The sequence below is a fragment of the Amblyraja radiata genome, chromosome 20 (assembly GCF_010909765.2).
Source record: "Amblyraja radiata isolate CabotCenter1 chromosome 20, sAmbRad1.1.pri, whole genome shotgun sequence".
NCBI lineage: Eukaryota > Metazoa > Chordata > Chondrichthyes > Rajiformes > Rajidae > Amblyraja > Amblyraja radiata.
The window spans coordinates 34283740-34304682 of NC_045975.1; the positions used below are offsets into that span (position 1 = coordinate 34283740).

General features: G+C 41.2%; 1 protein-coding gene across 1 annotated transcript; it reads left to right on the plus strand.

The window, feature by feature from the left end:
• Positions 1 to 364: 364 nt before the first annotated feature.
• On the plus strand, positions 365 to 19949 carry commd9 (COMM domain containing 9). Its single transcript, XM_033039240.1, has 6 exons — positions 365 to 436; positions 8027 to 8152; positions 13649 to 13788; positions 15145 to 15179; positions 15353 to 15456; positions 19270 to 19949. Exons 1-6 carry the CDS (start codon positions 395 to 397, stop codon positions 19408 to 19410), a joined length of 588 nt encoding a protein of 195 aa, XP_032895131.1. The 5' UTR covers positions 365 to 394; the 3' UTR covers positions 19411 to 19949.
• Positions 19950 to 20943: the final 994 nt, after the last annotated feature.

Sequence of the window (20943 nt, forward strand, 5' to 3'; positions counted from 1 at the left end):
GTTACCTCCATCATTTCCACTGTACCTGATCCCCACTGTTCTCTCTGGTCTCTGCGCCTTCATTTCCCTCGCTCTGTAACTGTAAAACGTGCCCCTCTCTTCACTTTGCCCGTTCTGAGGAAGGCTCCTTCACCCTAAACACCAACTCTGGTTCTCTCCCCCGGCATGCTGCCTGACCTGCTGCGCATTTCCAAAGTGATTTTTGTCTCTCGGGTTAAAGTACATTGGTTAAGTTCAGGTTGAAAGATGGTGCAGAACTAAAAAGTCCACTAGGCAAGGGGAGACTCTATAAAGATGCAGCGCCTTGACTGGTAATGACTGCAGATCCAGACTGCCCCGGGCGGACTGGGCCTGCGCCTGCGCCTGCGCGCGGCGGTCACGTGAGGCGGTCAAGATGGCGGCGGTCAGAGCTGAGCCGTTGCAGCTGCTGTTGAAGGTAAAGGATGGGGATGGGGACTTGTGCACTGGCCTGGGAGCCGGCAGTCGGCCTGGGGTTATCCCTTCATCGTTCGCCGTGTGTTCGCACATAAATAACATTGGGGGAGCTGCTCGGGCAGCTTCTATGGGGAGAAGATTAGAATCAAGGGACCTTTCAGCCCAGAACTAAGAAACGGCAAAGCCAACGTGTTTTCAGCTGAAGAGTGGGTTGAATGAATAGAGGAATATCTGTGAAAGGGTGTAGGCCGAAGTTGTCAGGTAATAATTATTGTATAAACTAGCAGTTAGAGGCAGTAGAAAGAGGAAGAAGAGAACCAAGTGTGAAGAGAGGGGGAGATGTGGGCTTAAATATATTCAGTATTAATTGTTCAGAGATGCATTATGTCCAAATGGAAGATGAGGTGCAGATTGGGCAATGGTGGGGATTGCAGGTCAGAGTGGGAGAGAGGCAGGAATTCCAGTGCTGGGTGATAGGAAGGGTAGGATTGCCTGAATGATTGTGGGTGGATGTTCTGCAAAGTGGTCACCCAATCTGCTGTTTCAAAACACTGTGATGGATGAACTCTAGATCATGTAGCATCTAGGGAAGGAATGGCCAGGTGATGATTTGGGTTGAGAACCTTCTACAAACTTCTCAAGATATCAGTATCTGCAGTTTCTTGTATCCCCACCCAATCTGGTTCCTCCTCTTGAGGAAACTATGTTGTGGACAGTGATAGTGATAGGCTGAATTTGAGCCAGTCCAAGTAAATTACACGTCCTGTAGAGTTCTGGTCTGTACCCTGTCATAGATGCTCTATATTCCTCCCCTTTTCAGCTATTTAAAACATACTTGTTTTCTCACTTTGAATTCTGATGAAGAGTTCAAAATCTGAAATGCTAACTTTGATTCCCTTGCCATGATGATGCCTGACCAGCTGTATGCCCTAACATTTTTCTTTTTTCTTTTTAATTTTCACCATCTGCATTTCTTAATAAGTTTCATTTATTTCAAATCTTGTGGTAAAAGAGAGGTAGATCTGCTGTCTCCAGACATCGCTTCCCCTGCCTGGCTGTCCTGCCTGCAAGATCGTCTCCCTTGCCCACCCTATCCTAATCCCCAGCCAGCATCCCTCCCCCAGCATTGCTTCCTTCCTTTCTGTCCACATTGCTCACTTCTTCCTCCTTCTCCTCCCCCCCCCCCCCCCTCACTGTCTCCCCACTTCCCTTTGCCATTCAGTAAGATTCTGTCCGAATCTTTGACTCCACTCCATCTTTTCCCAAATCTTACTCATCCTTGATTTCTTTGTGCAAGCGTTTTAACTTATTTCAGCCTCTAATAGTAATGGTTCGCACCCACAGCCCTGTGGGGATAAGATTCACAACTCTTTGAATGATATTTCTCCTCCTCTCATCCTTGAATACTTGCGGTTCTTCTGTGTGCAACTATACTATTAAGTTAGTGCTGAAAACTAGTTATGGCTGACCAAGGCTTTCTTGTCACTTTTTTCAGTTGTACTTTTATTGTTTGAGTTAGGAGACTGCAGTTTAAACTTGACCTCACAAACTAGAGCATGTAATCTAGAGGCTATAGTCTATCGCTGAATAAATGCTGCACCATTGTCCATAAAGTAACCCGTCAGAGACCATTAAATCAGTATTTGCCCTCTGGGGTGGTTGTATTTTCACATTCTGAGGATTGTTTATCCCTCAAATAGCATTGTTAAAAGTAAGAAAATAGAAATGAGAAATTGCCAGATGCTCGTTTACACAACAGGATACAAAATGCCGGATGAGACATTGAACGGGCTAGAGGCAGGAAAAATGTTCCCGATGTTTGGGGGATTTCAGAACCAGAGGTCACAGTTTAAGAATAAGGAGTAGGTCATTTAGGACTGAGATGAGGAAAAACTTCTTCACCCAGAGTTGTGAATCTGGAATTCTCTGCCATAGAAGGCAGTGGAGACCAATTCACTGTATGTTATCAAGAGTGAGTTAGATTTAGCTGTTGGGGCTAAAGGAATCAATAGATATGGGGGGGGGAAGCATGTACGGGGTACTGATTTTAGATGATCAGCCAAGATCATGTTGAATGGCGGTGCTGGCTCGACGGGCCAAATGGCCTACTCCTGCACCTATTTTTCTATGTTTCTAATTTAGCAGGTCAGGCTGCTTCTCTGGAAAAGTGGCCTGACCTGAAATGTCACCTATCCATTTTGTCCAGAGATGCTGCCTGACCCACTGAGTTACTCCAGCTATGTCCATTATTAAATGTAACTTTAGTTTGGTCACGATAATTGTTGCTGGCATGTGTTCCCATTTTATAAATCTGGCAACTCTTTAAGCCACATTTACAATGAATGCGTAAATACCAATCCCCACCCCCAACGTCCAAAAAGCATTTCCACCATCTCATACAGCACAGAGACAGGCCATTTGGCCAAACTTATCAATGCCGACCAAGGGACCCATTTAAGCTAGTCCCATTATTATTATTTTATTTTTTTTTGCCCCAAAAAGCAACGAAGAGCAAAAAATTAACAATTAAAATTGCTAGTTATATAGGATCACAGCCAGAATAACGTGTAGTATTTTGGTTTCCTTACCTAAAAAAGTCCGCAATTGAGGGACTGCAGCAAATATCAAAAAGGGCCACTTTTCAACAGAATTGTATAAGGGGTAAGAGCGTTGTAAAAACAAGCCTGAAGGCTTTGTGTCTCAATACAAGGAGTATTCGTAATAAGGTGGATGAGTTGAACGTGCAGATAGCTATTAATGATTATGATATAGTTGGAATCACGGAGACATGGCTCCAGGGTGACCAAGGCTGGGAGCTGAACATCCAGGGATATTCAATATTCAGGAGGGATAGAGAGAAAGGAAAAGGAGGTGGGGTAGCGTTGCTGGTTAGAGAGGAGATTAACGCAATGGAAAGGAAGGACATTAGTTTGGAGGATGTGGAATCAGTATGGGTAGAGCTGCGAAACACTAAGGGGCAGAAAACCCTGGTGGGTGTTGTGTACAGGTCACCTAACAGTAGTGAAGTTGGAGATGGTATCAAACAGGAAATTAGAAATGCGGGCGACAAAGGCAAAACAGTTATAATGGGTGACTTCAATCTACATATAGATTGGGTGAATCAAATTGGCAGGGGTGCTGAGGAAGAGGACTTTTTGGAATGTATGCGGGATAGTTATCTAAATCAACATGTAGAGGAACCAACGAGAGAGCAGGCTATTTTAGACTGGGTATTGAGTAATGAGGAAGGGTTAGTTAGCAGTCTTGTTGTACGTGCCCCCTTGGGCAAGAGTGACCATAATATGGTTGAGTTCTTCATTAGGATGGAAAGTGACATTGTTAATTCAGAAACAATGGTTCTGAACTAAAAGAAAGGTAACTTTGAGGGTATGAGATGTGAATTGGCCAAGATTGACTGGCAATTAATTCTAAAAGGGTTGATGGTGGATATGCAATGGAAGACATTTAAAGACTGCATGGATGAACTACAAAAATTGTTCATCCCAGTTTGGCAAAAGAATAAATCAGGGAAGGTAGTGCATCCGTGGATAACAAGGGAAATCAGGGATAGTATCAAGCGAAGGATGATGCGTACAAATTAGCCAGAAAAAGCAGCATACCAGAGGACTGGGAGAAATTCAGAGACCAGCAGAGGAGGACAAAGGGCTTAATTAGGAAAGGAAAAATAGATTATGAAAGAAAACTGGCAGGGAACATAAAAACTGACTGCAAAAGTTTTTATAGATATGTGAAAAGAAAGAGATTAGTTAAAACAAATGTAGGTCCCTTGCAGTCAGAAACAGGTGAGCTGATCATGGGGAACAAGGATATGGCGGACCAATTGAATAACTACTTTGGTTCTGTCTTCACTAAGGAAGACATAAATAATCTGCCGGAAATAGCAGGGGACCGCGGGTCAAAGGAGTTGGAGGAATTAAGTGAAACCCAGGTTAGTCGGGAAGTGGTGTTGGGTAAATTGAATGGATTAAAGGCCGATAAATCCCCAGGGCCAGATAGGCTGCATCCCAGAGTACTTAAGGAAGTAGCTCCAGAAATAGTGGATGCATTAGTAATAATCTTTCAAAACTCTTTAGATTCTGGAGTAGTTCCTGAGGATTGGCGGGTAGCAAACGTAATCCCACTTTTTAAGAAGGGAGGGAGAGAGAAAACGGGGATTACAGACCAGTTAGTCTTAACATCGGTAGTGGGGAAACTGCTAGAGTCAGTTATTAAAGATGGGATAGCAGCACATTTGGAAAGTGGTGAAATCATTGGACAAAGTCAGCATGGATTTACGAAAGGTAAATCATGTCTGACGAATCTTATAAAAAATTTCGAGGATGTAACTAATAGCGTGGATAGGGGAGAACCAGTGGATGTGGTGTATCTGGACTTCCAGAAGGCTTTCGACAAGGTCCCACATAGGAGATTAGTATACAAACGTAAAGCACACGGCATTGGGGGTTCAGTATTGATGTGGATAGAGAACTGGCTGGCAAACAGGAAGCAAAGAGTAGGAGTAAACGGGTCCTTTTCACAATGGCGGGTAGTGACTAGTGGGGTACCGCAAGACTCAGTGCTGGGACCCCAGCTATTTACAATATATATTAATGATCTGGATGAGGGAATTGAAGGCAATATCTCCAAGTTTGCGGATGACACTAAGCTGGGGGGCAGTGTTAGCTGTGAGGAGGATGCTAGGAGACTGCAAGGTGACTTGGATAGGCTGGGTGAGTGGGCAAATGTTTGGCAGATGCAGTATAATGTGGATAAATGTGAGGTTATCCATTTTGGTGGCAAAAACAGGAAAGCAGACTTATATCTAAATGGTGGCCGATTAGGAAAAGGGGAGATGCAGCGAGACCTGGGCGTCATGGTACACCAGTCATTGAAAGTAGGCATGCAGGTGCAGCAGGCAGTGAAGAAAGCGAATGGTATGTTAGCTTTCATAGCAAAAGGATTTGAGTATAGGAGCAGGGAGGTTCTACTGCAGTTGTACAGGGTCTTGGTGAGACCACACCTGGAGTATTGCGTACAGTTTTGGTCTCCAAATCTGAGGAAGGACATTATTGCCATAGAGGGAGTGCAGAGAAGGTTCACCAGACTGATTCCTGGGATGTCAGGACTGTCTTATGAAGAAAGACTGGATAGACTTCGTTTATACTCTCTAGAATTTAGGAGATTGAGAGGGGATCTTATAGAAACGTACAACATTCTTAAGGGGTTGGACAGGCTAGATGCAGGAAGATTGTTCCCGATGTTGGGGAAGTCCAGGACAAGGGGTCACAGCTTAAGGATAAGGGGGAAATCCTTTAAAACCGAGATGAGAAAAACTTTTTTCACACAGTGGTGAATCTCTGGAACTCTCTGCCACAGAGGGTAGTTGAGGCCAGTTCATTGGCTATATTTAAGAGCGAGTTAGATGTGGCCCTTGTGGCTAAGGGGATCAGAGGGTATGGAGAGAAGGCAGGTACGGGATACTGAGTTAGATGATCAGCCATGATCATATTGAATGGCGATGCAGGCTCGAAGGGCCGAATGGCCTACTCCTGCACCTAATTTCTATGTTTCTATTTACCAGTTGGTTCTGAGATGGCACATCCATCATATGAGGAGATTAAGCTAGGTCTCTGTTCTCAAACACTTGGATGAATGAGAGCTGATTGAAATTAAAATCTAAGGACTGTTTAACAGAAAATATGAGGATGTTTTCTTTGGCTGAAGAGTCTGGAACAAAGAATACAATTTAAAATACATTAGTACACTCTTAGGACTGAAATGTGAAATGTCTTTGCACGGAGTATGAATCTTTGGAATTGTGCTCCAGAGGACCGTGGAGATTCAGTCGTTGATTTAGTTCAAAACTGAGAATGTTGAATTTTCTTTTTGAAATTAAGAAACTGAGGGATATGGGGAAAAGTGCAGGGAAATGGTCTTAAGGTGGAATGTCAGCTGTGATTGTGTTGGATGGTGGGGCACGTTTGAGGGGCTGAATGGTCTACTCCTGCTCGATTGTCTTGTGTTCCAAACTGGAGAAGTACTTTGATTAATGATCAATATTGGTACAGGTGAGGCACTGAGTCAAAATCATTAGCGAATGAGAAAACGAACATGAATCTTTTTAGTTAACTGTTTTCAGTTTTTTGTCTGCGGTACCTTATTGTGTATTTGTTGGTTTGTATTTCCTTGCATGGCAATATCTACCACTCTGCTAATGCACTTTGGCTGTATAAATACTTGGATCTCATCAAAACGGGAAAGGTGAATAAGCAAAATTGTCAATCTTAAAACAATTCAGGATTTTTGCCTCCAAGGTTATGTCTTAAAAAATGTTCTAGTCTTATTCTAATTTAGAGATTTGTCTAATCTATGTTTTTATAAGACTAGTTTCCGTGATCTAATTGAAGGAATTCATAGAAACACAATCTTTTGGAGATTGAAGAGATTACGTATACTGGAATTGTGAGAAAATAGTGAACTGAAGGGTTAGGCAGCATCTGTGGAGCAAAATAGACAGTCATTGTTTTGGGTTGGGGTCCTTCTTCAGAGTTCAGACTGAGGAAGTGTCCTCACCAAAACATTGTCTCTCCATTTCCTTCCACAAATCACGCCAGATCCACTGAATTCCTCCATCACTTACGTTTTTTTTTCACAATACCCCTTTCATTGGTAAGACGTCCAACCATCTTTGGTAGCCCTGACCAATAATTCCTAGTGAAATAAAGGAAAGACAATGAGTCTCCCAAAGTTACATTCTTGCCTTGAGAGACTTCTGTTTGATACACATGGGACAACCCTGTGCATATATTCAGTACTCGGGAGGCTCTCTGCCTATATGTTCTTTAACTTGAAATCCTTTGTTTCGTAGCAAGAATCTTGGTGCTTTGTCTGCTTGGTAAAGGAAATAATAAACTATCATTTAAGGTAGGAATTTAGTTCAAATGTAAACAATTCAAATGGAGTTCCCACAGCATGTTGCGAAATGTTAGACAGCATCTCCTATATGGTAGGTCCAGTTATCCACCCATTTGGATGTTTCCTCCACCTTAGTTGGTCTGCTCTCTCTGGTTACAAACTTGCATCTAACCTTCCTTTTCTCTGTCAAATCATTCCACACACATAGTTGTTTCCTAACTTTTGACCACCGCTCTCTCCTACAACTCTTCTTTGAGTCCCACTTTCTGCTGTGATGAAGAGGCCATGTCTTTTACTCACTCCTATGGCTGCTTGCTCAGATGTGACTGAGTTGAAACCTGTTTGACCCGCAGTTGGAATTTAAACTGTAGGACGTGTCATTGAAACGAGGTGTTTTTTTTTTCTCTATTGGTGTTCATCTCTCCTCCAGCTGCTGACCCAAGTATCTTGCTATTTTGGCTAGACTGAGGATTCCAGTGCTTTCTGATCACAACCACAGTGCTTTGCCCATTAGTTTATCATATTTCCCCTGACAATTGACTGCAGCCCCTCCATGGAGTCAAGTTTAAATTCATTGTGTTTAACCAGATCATGTAATCCAATAATATTTCTGATTACTCTGTTAATGAAATTTGATAAAATGTAGGATTTTGGTGATTGAATTACTGTCTTTCAGGCTCCCTCTAAGGATGTGGTGAGGCACTTATGTCGAGAATGTTTTTCCTCTGCAGCCCCTAATTCAACTCTGTTGGTTGATAATGCTGTCACCAATTTATCAATTACTTCTGAGGAGGCACAGCAGGTAAGAAAAACCTGAAAGCAAGTGTATTTTGCTTAATGTTTAATATACCGATAGCATTGCCTGTGTCAGCGAAGGAATTATTTTTTGTAAGATTTGGAGAGTGAGAATGTAATGATAATGTTGTGAAGCAGTGCATAAGAAGGTTAAAGATTGGTTAGCATGAGCTTTTTAAGGAGACTGGGGGATGATAATTCATAGACTAGATCTTATGTTTCATAATTGTGGGGATGGATAATTCCAGCCTCGTGTTGGAGCCAGCTGGAGAAGTTGAGTTGTCAGGACAGTTATAGAAATGGAGGAAAGGGAACATAAGGTTGTTCTTGAGATTGCTTCTGAGGACAAATGGGATTAGTGTAGATGGGCAAAAAGGACAGCATGGATGTGGTTGGGTTTGAAGGAGCCATTCTGCAGCTGACTTCAGACTAAAAGTCACACAAAAGGGAAACAAAAGATATTGGCCTTGTCTGAGTTTTCCATGATTCTTGCATTATCCTGGCTTGATTGCTGATTTGCCCCTCATTACTGCTATTGTTTGGTGACCTGCAGACAACTTTCACAATGCTAATGCACTTTGCTTGGTTTAGTTTAGTTTAGCGCCGACCAACGATCCCTGTACGCTGGCTTTATCCTACACTAGGGACAATTTATAATTTTTACCGAAGCCAATTAACCTACAAACCTGTACATCTTTCGCATGTGGGAGGAAACCGGAGCATCCAGGGAAAACCTACATGGTTATGGGGAGAATGTACAAATTCCGTACTGACAGCACCTGTAGTCAGGATTGAACCCGGGTCTCTGGTGTTGTGAGGCAGCAACTCTACCGCTGTTTGAGTTTCATCCAAATTTAATTTTCCTACATTATTTTCTGAACACAGTATTAGTGAGACCACATTTGGAATACTGTGTACAGTTCTGGGGTCCATACTTAAGAAAGGATGTACTAGCCCTGGAGGCAGTGCAGCGAAGGTTTACAAGATTAATTCCTGCAATGAGGGGATTGACATATGAGGAAAGGTTAAGTAGGCTGGAACTCTACTCTTTGGAGTTTAGAAGAATGAGAGGCGATCTCATTGAAACATATAAGATCGTGAGGGGCCTTGATCGGGTGGATGCACCGAGGATGTTCCCAATGATCGGGGAAACTAGAACTAGGGGACATAGTTGCAGAATAAGGGGGGGCTCTTTTAAAACTGAGATGAGGAAGAACTTCTTCACCCAGAGGGTGGTTAATTTATGGAATTCACTGCCCCAGGGAGCAGTGGAAGCAGAAACTTTAAATATATTTAAGACTAAAATAGATGGTTTTTTAGCTGCCAAGGGGATAAGGGGCTACGGGGAGAGGGCAGGGATATGGACCTAGGTATGGTTAGTATAGTAAGACCTGAGTGATCTCCTGGACAAGTGTCGATCGCCTGGATTGGGGTCGGAGAGGAATTTCCCGGATTTTTTTCCCGAATTGGACCTGGGTTTTTATCCGGTTTTTTGCCTCCCCCAGGAGATCACGAGGTTCTTGGGGTGGAGAGGGGTGATAGCGGTATAAAGGGGAGGGTAGTGTCTTGTGTTCTGTGTCTTGTGTCTACTGTTTGTGGGTAAGTGTGTCTGTTTAGTGTTCAGCCATGAGCGAATGGCGGTGCGGGCTCGACGGACCTGGTGGTCTACTCTCGCACCTACTTTCTATGTTTCTATGTTTCTAAAACCCTTTCTCTCATGAAAAGGGTTACCTTTTTCATTTTTGCCCCTTCAAAGATGAAATATTCTGGGATATTTCCTCCTTGGTTACTTTGCAGCCATGTCTTAGTAACGGCTTTTAGTTCATACCCACTTATTGCTATTTGTGCAATTAATTCATCTGCTGTGTAACAATAGGGGTTGGCAGTGTTGATTTTTCAAAAGTTGAAGTCTTGCACAAACGGCCGGTTAGCTAAATTGTCACGGATTTAAAGGGCAGCAGCAGCATGGAAATAAAAGTGGCTGAAAGGCAGAAAGCTGAGAGGAATGGTATATGGGAGTTTTTCCGACAGAACATAGCAGGCACTGGTGTTCCAGGGATTGCTGCTGAGATCACTGCTTTCTTTGTGTATTAATAGTTTATATGGTGTAAGTTTTGAAATTCATAGATTATTGCTAAACTTGTAGTGTGGCAGGCAGCAAGGAGTATAATAACATTGCAAAACAGAGTGGGTGAATGTGCAGACATTTAATATTGTGATGTACGAACTGATGCACTTTTTCAGAAGAAAATAAGGAGCTAAATGGCATATTTCTGCTGGGACAGAGGGTCCTGGGTGTATATATGTGAACAATAATTGAATGTGATGGCTCATGTTGAGAGAGTGCTTAGTAGTATGGATAGGATTCTGGGATTCATAATTGGAGGTATAACAGTACAAAAGTGCAGAGGTTTGCTGAACCTTTATAAAATACAACAATTGGGATGTCATGCCCTACCCCATTCATCTAATTTTAGGTTGTGATAGTACTAAAGAGGATGCTGAAAATATTTAATGGAATGGTTCCAAGGAAGGAGTGCCAGTTTTAAGGTCAGACTGAAGAAGCTGGGGTTGCCGGAGATGTGATAATATTGTATAGAATGATGGTTGAGTGGAGGGATCCTGTTAGCCAGGTTAGCAAGTTTGCAGATGATACAAAAGTGGGTGGTTTTGTAGATAGTGAAGATGGTTGTGAAAAGTTGAAGCAGGATATTGATCGATTGGCCAGGCGGCTGAGGAATGGTTTAATTTAATACGGAGAAATGTGAGGTGTTACATTTTGGAAAGTCCAATATGGGCAGGACCTACACAGTGAATGGTAGGGCTCTGGGGAGTGTTGTAGAGCAGAGGGATCTAGGAGTGCAGGTGCATGGTTCCTTGAAGGTGGAGGCGCAGGTAGTTTTGACATTTTCACAATATGCCAAAAGGCTTTTGGCGCATTGGCCTTTACCAGTCAGAGCATTGAGTATAGAAGTTGGGAGGTCATGTTGCAGCTGTATAAGACGTTGGTGAGGTCGTATTTAGAGTATTGTGTTCAGTTCTGGACACCATGTTATAGGAACGATGTTGTCAAGCTGGAAAGGGTACAGAGAAGATTTACGAGGATGTTGCCAGGACTAGAGGGTTTGAGTTATAGGGAGAGGTTGAACAGGCTGGGACTCTATTCCTTGGAGCGCAGGAGGATGAGGGGTGATTTTTTAGAGGTGTATAAAATCATGAGAGGAATAGATAGGGTAGATCAGGGGTTCCCAACCTTTTTGTCCCGTTTACCCCAGCAACTCTAATAGCATGTAACAATGTTATATCACTTATTTATGAACAACTAATGATGAACAGATACCGGTATACCAGAATCAAACACAGCCAATCAATGAGAAAAAATATGTACTAATCCAGAATCAACAAATTTACCCCCTGTTTAGGCAAAATGTACCCCCCGAGGGTAAATTTATTCCAGGTTGGGAACCCTTGGGGTAGATGCATAGTCTTTTGTCCAGAATAGGTGAATCGAGGAACAGTGGACATGGGTTTAAGGTAAAGGGGAAAAGATTTAATAGTAATCTGAAGGGTGACTTTTGCACACAAAGTGCTGGGTGTATGGAACAAGCTGCCAGAAGAGGTAGTTGAGGCAGGGACTATCCCAACCTTTAAGAAACAGTTGGGCAAGTACATGGATAGGAAGGTTTGGGGGGATATGGATCAAATGTGAGCAGGTGGGATTAGCGTAGCTGGGACACATTGGTCAGTGTAGGCATGTTGGGCTGAAGGGCCTGTTTCTGCACTGTACCTGTATGACACTGACGAAGAGCCATAGATTTCAAATTTGGAGCAAAAGATCCAAGGAATACTCCAGGATAAACCTTTTAAGTAGTAAGTAGTTATGAACTAAAATGGACAGCCTGCGGAAGTGGTGAACAAGTGTACAGCGGAGCACATATTGACTGGTTGCATCATGGCCTGGTTTGGCAATCACGATGCCCAGGAACAAAGCAGATTGCAAAAAGTGGTGAACTCTGCCAAGTCCATCACAGGTACTGACATCCCCACCATCAAAGGGGTCTACAGGGATTTAAAAAAAAAAAAGACACCCAGCATCGTCAGAGATCCAAACTACCCTGACCACACTCTTATTTCACCCCTGCCATAGGGAGGAAGGTATAGGAGCATGAAAACTGTAACGTCCAGGTTCAGGAGCAGCTTCATCCCTACAATCATCAGGCTATTAAACACTACAGCCTTCATATAAGTTCTGAACTACTTGGAGCATTGTTCTTGGCTTTGTACTATTGTTTATATTTGTGTATATATACTTTGCATTTTTCTTGTTTTTTTATTATGGTGCTTGCAGAGTACTATCTTTGTATATCTGTTGTGCTGGTGCAAGTAAGAATGTAATTGTTCCATTTCACTACATATGACAATAAAATGCTCTTGCCTCTTGGAAGTATTCTGATGGGAATTTGATGGGCACCTCATGGGGAATGAATTGCAGGGCTTGTGTGAAAGTATTGGGGTGAAATGGGATGAATGAATTACCTGCTTCTGGCCATTCCTGCTCCTAGGAATCCAACCCCAGCAGCAAATGTCATGACTTACTAAGGTTTACTGCGGCAGCAAATCATCCAGTCTAGTTTATCCAGTTACCAGGCTAACTGTGTTGGTAGGAAAATAAATCAGAATAACTGTTTAAAAAAATCTGCAATTTGAGAAAGTATGTGCATTCTGAAGAACGTGGATGTTCTTTTACATGGCTCTCAATTAATATTAATGTGCAGTAAGTATTAGAAAAGTAAGTGGTATATTGATGTTCATTGTGGAGGTATTGGAGTGTAAGAGTTGAGGGATTTAATGCTGTTATTGGGCCCTCATGAGATCAGATCAAGAGTGCTAAGTCCAGTTTTCGTCTTGAAAGATTCATTAGACTTTTCCTGGGATGCAGGGATTTTCCTCTAGAGATTTACTACATTGGGTCGTATTTATCGTGGAGTACGTTAAATGAAAGATGATCACATACCACAATTGTAAGGGACAGGATAGATAATGGGTTGTTTTCCCTGACTGACTCCCCCCCCCCCCCCCGCCCGAGAGATGTTGATGTTCAGTCATGAAATATATTTAAGGCAATGATAGGCTTGTGATTACTCGCCAAAGTCAAGGGATGTGGCAATAATGTGGAAAGGCACGGCTGGGTTAGATATGCCACCATCTGATGGAAAGAAGGAGCAGGTTTGTATTTCTTGCTTTCTTGATCATATCTGCTGATGTCCACATGTTAGAACATCCCTTTCATTTATCAACCTTATTCTGATTACAGGATTGGGTGATTTGCAGAAAAGAAAAGCCCAATGTTCAAAAATGGTAGTTGGTATTATTGTTCAAGTGATGTAAAGAAAACTTTACTACCGTCTGATGTGAAGAATATTTTGCTTGTGCTATTGGTAGACAGAGGGGGAAAAATAATCCGAGAAACATTACTGCTGTTACATATCCTTTCTCTCCATAGTTGATTTGCTCCCTTCACTGTTTCACACGACAAGTTGTATTCCAAGGACTGACTTCAGCTGAAGAGATTTTCCCACTCTTTCCAGATAATTTCCATCAAAACCTGAAAAATCTGTTAACTAAAATAATTCTTGAAAATGTGTAAGTGTTTTATTCTCTTGTTTCAATGGAAAATGTTGCTGTCAGTTTTGTTGCAATTGAAATCATTCATTTCGGTAGGCTTAAATTAAAAGCACACATGTATTGAAATTGATGCATCAATTCAAATCCTCCTATAGTTTAATTTCTTCAAATCAATATGTTTTATAGCTGGGACATAGCAGAGGTTGTAAATGCAATATGATTTTTAAATAGTTAAAGGCATTTTAAAAAGACTAATAGACAGATCAGTTCTGTTGTTAAAACAAACTAAAAGTGATGACTCTGTTTCTTTCTTGTATCATCTGTGAACTGAATGTCAGATCCCTCATGAAAGCTTTTCAGATTTGTTATTCAGTTTGAATAATGAGCTGTTAAATTAACGTGATTTGTTAGCAAATGGAGACTGTAGAAGTCATTAATCTATTTAAGTAAGCATTGTTAAGGGATGTTGAGACTTCATGCTGGCAAGACAGTTTCTGCTTCTTAACATGCCAGTCCAGAAAAATGTAGATTTTACTCAACGTATCTTGTCTTATAATCAGCTTTATATGTTGCCTCTAGATTTGACTTTTTCACTCTTGTGGCTTCTCATTATTGTACCTATTGAAAACTGAGCTCGTATCCCAACTGTTACCATCCTTATCCACTACCGAACTACATCAAGTATTAGTAGGCCCCCCTCGTTCATGACTGACCATGGGTGATGTTATGTGGAGGACAGGCGGTTGCCCATGCAGCACGTCCCCCCTTTCCATGTCGCGGGGGGAGGGGGGGGGATCTTGCTCTACTCTTTGTGATCTCCAGCCATCTGCAGTGGAAATTCTGCATTTCTCGGAAGTCTTGCTCATCATGGTTGACTCTTGTGCTTTCAGCTATCGTGGTTTTAGATTTATAGAATTGTACAGCATAAAATTGTTTCGGCTTACCACATCTAATCTGACAATTTTGCCCATCAACTGAGCTGATCTCGCTCCTTTTCTGAACCTTGTGCTCTCTTTCTCTCTAAGACCCTCTTAGTCACCCTCTAAATTGCTTTTTATGGTTTGGTCTAAATGTTGTTTGATAACACGAGTGCAAATACCTTCGGAGTTTTCACTCGGTTAACTTGTTTTTTATAAGGCATTAAAGTGGCACCTCACGTTGTGAGCATTTGTGAGAGTTGAGTCAGAGTATTGATGTGCCCATGCAGATCACAAGAATTAGTGTCCCAGTGAGCCTGCCCAGCTGAAAGAAAATGTGCCATAAAGATGATGCACTGTTTCTTGTGTGCTAAAGTAGTCTGAAATGCTGCTCGCAGATCATGTGCTAACAGTAGGGACTTATCCTCTGAAAATTAATTCCTGATATCTATTTCAGAGCCAGCTGGAGGAGTGAGGCACTTGCAAATCAAAGTAAGTGACGCTGTTTTGCTTTAATGCATATGTCAGTATAATGTATGAGGGGCATCCAGTGCATGCAATGAAATTCGTGAGACATTAATTTCTTCTCCATAGTTACCATAACATTCATAATGTTGGTTACTTACTCTATAGTACTACACATTTTTGTTCTTGCTCTCTCTTAGTTTCCCTGCCCCGTCTCATCGACATGGACTGGAGAGTGGATATCAAAACCTCCTCTGATACCATCAATAGAATGGCCGTGCCTACATGTCTGCTCCAAATGAAGGTATTACTAAATGATTTGTGCTCCTAACATTTTACAACTGCAAAGATATCTGAATATTTTGTAGAACATTCCTGAAGTACAGCTTTCAAGGCACATTTGGGTCAATCGGCCAACACATTTTCTAGAGGAAATGCTGTAAACTGTGTAAATGTGACCTTGCTGTTTAGAACTACTAGGACCTTGTGGCTTCAATCTGCAATCTTTTTGTGTTCTAATCTGTACTGCATACCAATTTTGCTCACCTAAGTTTCAAACTAATTGGGACACTAGTTGTACAAGAGGAAATTGAGGTGCTTTTTATTTAGTTTTTGCAACAGAAAATTACAGGCTTTCTCTCGTGTATTAGTCAAGATGAACATCATCCGCAGGCAACAATGAAGCAGCTAGTCTATCTGCTGCCTCGGAGCCAGCGATGTACAGATTCTGTCCAGTTTGCCCGTTCCCCTCAGTGACCTTGTACAATTCCACCATATCCTAAAGACTTGTTAGTGGGTTAATTGGCCACTTTAAATTGCCCCTAGTTTGTAGTTGAATGAAAGAACTGTGTATGTGTGGGGTGGTGGAGTTGATAGCAATGTGGCAGAATACAATTTCTCTGAGGAGATACAGGAGGGGCAGATGTTGGAAACTTGAGCGATAAAACAAGGTTCTGGAGGAACCCGGCAGGCCAGGCTACATCTGAGCAGGGAAATTTCTCTGAGAGCTAACACTGACTTCTCTGCTTGAAACAGATGTGGAAAAGATTATGTAAGTGAATTCCGATTAAAAAGGAATTGGTAAGAAGCAGATGGTAAGACTTAAAACTTTTTTTTTTTTTAAATAGGCACTTAAGAATGATGAGAGTGATGGATAATTTAGATGCAAGCATATTATTTAAAGTGAGTGCACAATTAATAAGATTTTGAGTTAAAAATGTGCACATCATGGGTTTGGGCCAACTGCTCTGGAATATTTACTTATTTTCTGGAAAGAGCAAAAATAGGGCCTGGTTAGCAGATGGTGATTATAGAAATAACAAAATGATGACTTCCCTGTCATTCCAGTTTGTAATTCCTTCCCTAGAGACTGCGCCCAAATGTTGTGGAAAGTCTTGCATTCTTTCTTGAGCCTAAGATCTAATTCAACACGAGTATCACTTCCGATAGACCTGCTCAAGGAAAATTAGAAGCCAGATGAAGCTCTATGCACTGAACTTGATAGGAGCGAGACTAAAGAATGCCAGCAATTTATCGGCTCTAACCCTCCAAGATATGAACATCCGGCATTTTTTTAGTCCTCTTGAGCATTCACAGATTTAATAATTCTTGTGTTGGAGACACTGCCTTTAGCTACTAAAATCCTGAATCTTTTATTTCCTTACCCAAACCTCGGTTGCTTTTCTCCTTCAAAACTGTTTAGTCTATTTAAATGAGTTTTGGTCATCTGCCTAATATAATATAGCTCAAGAATAAAGTTTCTTTGTTAACATCCCTGTTTGGTAAAGGCTTAATATACACATGTTTTAATTTTTAAAATGCCTGTGTAAAAATAGCTTTTTATAGAGGCGTCCTGAGTGATGTGTTTGATATCAGATATGTTGATCAGAATTGGCTTTCATGAAGTGGAGAAAAAAACCATATTGCTTGATATATTTTATCAGGCAATATAAAGCTTGTTAATTACGCACGGTTATTAAATAATATGCCCGATTCCGATGGTTTCCAGAAATCTGTTTGACCTATATCTTGGGGAATGCTGTTGAGGTGTGAGCATCTTGTCGTAACCTATCTTTTGATATCCTTAGAAGCTCAGAAGTGTGGATATTATGTGAATGTTGCACAGTCTGGATCTGCATTTACTGCAGCCCAATGTCCCCTCTTTTTGCCTGTGCTCATGAGAGTTGTGCCTTTATAATGGATTTAACATCTGCTAAAGAAAAGGGAGGGAAATGCAATTTAAGGGAGTGTGGAGCAAAAAAGTCCCGAACTGTTAGTGACATTAAATTTCTTGGGGGAAAACAGAAATAATATGGAGAATTCTATAGTTTGCCTTTTTCCATTCAGTGTTTCTTTGAGGGAAAACGTTGACATGCGTGAGTGGTTTATGAAAATATTCCTGGATTTGACCTGTTTGATAGGGATATCAGAGATTACTAAGGGGAAGGTACAACATATTGAAATGAGTTCTAATGTCTGGTGGGTTCAAATAATATTTTAAAGTAGAATAGAATTCTGTTGGCGTGGGGACTTTTTATTTGGTTGTGTTAGAAAGAGGTCTCATCCTTGTGTTAACTTTTGCATTCATTCTGAATGAAGTGTTTTGGGGAAACTACTGTCAACATATTGATAAATAATTACTGAGTCCTGGGATATCTTGCACCCGTGAACCATTCCTGTTCTACATGAGACACATAGAATGTTTCTACAGATGTAATGAAATTCAAGACTTGTATGAGACAGCTGCAACTGCTGATTATCTACATTGCCTCAGGATTACATTTATAACAATTATCAGATCGTCAAGACCATATTTTCTCTGAGGATGCAGTGTGTGATAGGAATGCCTGCCTGTCAGTTGTACTCAACACTAAATAACCATAGCGGAATCCCAATAGAAGAAATTGCTTCCTATATTTTTAGTGAAATAAATTCAATTAGAGCTCACAATTTCTAATGCGTTAAATCCCAGGTTAAACTCAATTTATTTCCTTAATATCCTTATCTTGTCTGGTCAATCTAACTGATGTGGGTTGTAACAGCAAAATGTAGGCGGTTACAAGTTTAATTTAGAGTTACAGCATGGAAACAGGCCTTTCAGCCCACCAAGTCCACGCTGACCACTGATCCCCATTCACATTAATTTGATGTTATCTCACCTTCTCATCTAATCCCTACTTAGTCGGGATAATTTACAGAGACCGATTAACCTACAAACCTGCGTGTCTTTGGGATGTTTGAGGAAACCAGAGCACAGAGGAAACTCGCTGTCACAGAGAGAACGTGCAAACTACAAACCAACTGAGATCGGGATCAACCCCAGGCCTCTGGTGCCGTGTGACAGCAGCTGTGCCACCGTGCCGCTCAAAATTGATTAGTCTAACACTCACAACAAGCCAAAGAAAATTTCTTGACTACAGTATAATAACTGGGAAAAAATAATATTAAAATTTTGGAAAGGCCCTATAACCCACAATTAAAATGTGGATCATGGAAATGTCGGAGACCCCACATCTGGAAAGAATCAGACTTGTCTTAATGGACAAACAAGAACTTTTTGTTAGAATATGGTCTCCATTCATTGACTATTTGAAGGGGTAGATCGGCTCAGCACGGGAACCTAACTGAAGCTTGAACTCAGGATTAGATGAAAAGTTATACTTTATAATTTACAAACCTATCTCCAATGATGTATTATTAGTAAATCATTCCATTCTTTTTTTATCTTGAAATTTGTGTTTTTTTTTCTCTTTCTTTATCTTTAATTTAAAAAAACTAGAAGCAGAATCAATCCACAATTGATAATATTAATAATGTATGACTGATATACATGAAATGTTTTATCATAATATATGTTTGCTTCTAATAAAAATATTATTTAAAAAAAAAAAAATTTGATTAGTCGATCTCCCTGTATAAGTAACTGATGCAGTCTTCTGGTAGGCAAGTTATCAACTGAAAGATTGAAAAGTTATTTAATTATAATCGATCCACTCCATACACTGTGTATGGATAAAATAAAGCTGAAAGTAACATGATTGCTTATGATTTGCAACAACTGAAAGTGAGAAGAGCTGTAAATGTACACTTCTAATGGGTGCTTTGTCCTCCATTACAGATTCAGGATGATGCCACCATTTGCCAAGATAAGCCCACTATTTCCACCGTCTCCCTTGAACTGAGTAAAGAAAAACTGGATACGATGTTGGATGGACTTGGTAGGATCCGGGACCAGCTTTCGGCTGTGGCAAATAAATGAAATGTTTACTCGCTGTCTCAGTGACCAAGTATTAGAAACTGGGTAAAAATATATTTGGATCCGAAGGATGGTTCTTTATCCTGTTTTGTTATGTACAGCTTTGAGTTGTTAATCTTTCATATTGCTTGTGTTATCCAATTTCCCGCCCCAAGTACTGTAGATGTGATTTCTGTAAATTTCCCAATACTTTCTATCTTTTTTGTATTAAATGACTCTATTTCTGTTTCTTGTCACTTGTTTCATTTGTGTAAAGTGAGCTTGGCATTAATATTGCAGCTAAAAGCTATGCCTAATGTTTTTTAATCAGTCTTTGCCAGGATGTCGATGCCATTAGGATGTACTATACTGAATTGTTTGCTGGAGGATAATTAGTGGCTCAGAAGTTACACGCAGAGCTGATCTCCTTCCTTGCTGTAACCTTTTGATGATTGTTTTTTAAATTGTGTGTGACAGAAGATATCTTCCTCCGTAAGATGCTAATGACTAGTCCAATTAGTTTCGTTAAAATTAATAAATGCTTTTCAAAAAAAAAAAAAAAATCCTTTATCTGTATTGGGAATTCAAATGTATGTCAGTATCTGGATACTGTTTTGGGGACTCTTAATGATATAGAGCATGGGCCAGTGCCCATTGAGTCTGTACCAATTGTCAAGCACTATTTACTGTAATCCTGTTTTTCCCCACAATTCCCAAATTGTCCACCCCCAGATTCTGTCTCTCGCCCAAGCAAAAGGTGCAATTAACCCATGAACCTTCCTTTCTGCAGGTTTTGTGGCTGATTAAAGTATATTTGGGTGCAATGATTGCTGATGAGTTCAGGTGACCTATTATTGTGAAATGTAATATATAACTAGACTAAGTGGGACCCGTTGGGTCCCATGTTCACGCGGGAGGGCTGGTCCCCCAACGCAATATTCCACCTCTCCACCAATTCCAATATTGGTGGCCAGTGGGGGGTGGGGCTTTCTGGAGTGCTAGTATGGGTATTGTGGGCTGAAGGGACTGGTTTCCAGAGGGCTAATATGGACATTCTGGGCCAAATGGATTCTTGTGGCGACGGCTATTCCTTGAAATTCCATTTCAAGCAGGGTGCAAGGCCACCGAATTCAAGTGCAGTTTCCTACCACTTCAAGCAGGGTGCAAGGCCACCGAATTCAAGTGCAGTTTCCTACCACTTCAAGCAGGGTGCAAGGCCACCACATTCAAATGCAGTTTCATACCATTTCAAACGGTGAAACCACCATAAAACCACACTAAACACCACACTCACAGTTCAGTAGAAATTCAGTGTGTTCAGTTGGTTCACAGCTCAGACAGAGTCGTGACCTCTCCCTCCCCCATCTTGTAGAGACTGAGCCACACCCACACTTCCGGGTTTTATAATTCCCCCCATCCCACGGGAAGGGGCGTGGCCTTCATGGCGTGATTGATAGGAGAGAGATTCTCAACATTTTTTTAAACACCAATAACACTTTTATTTTTCATTGATGGGAAGAATCCTCTGCACCTGATGAGCGGAGGACTGAGTAAGAT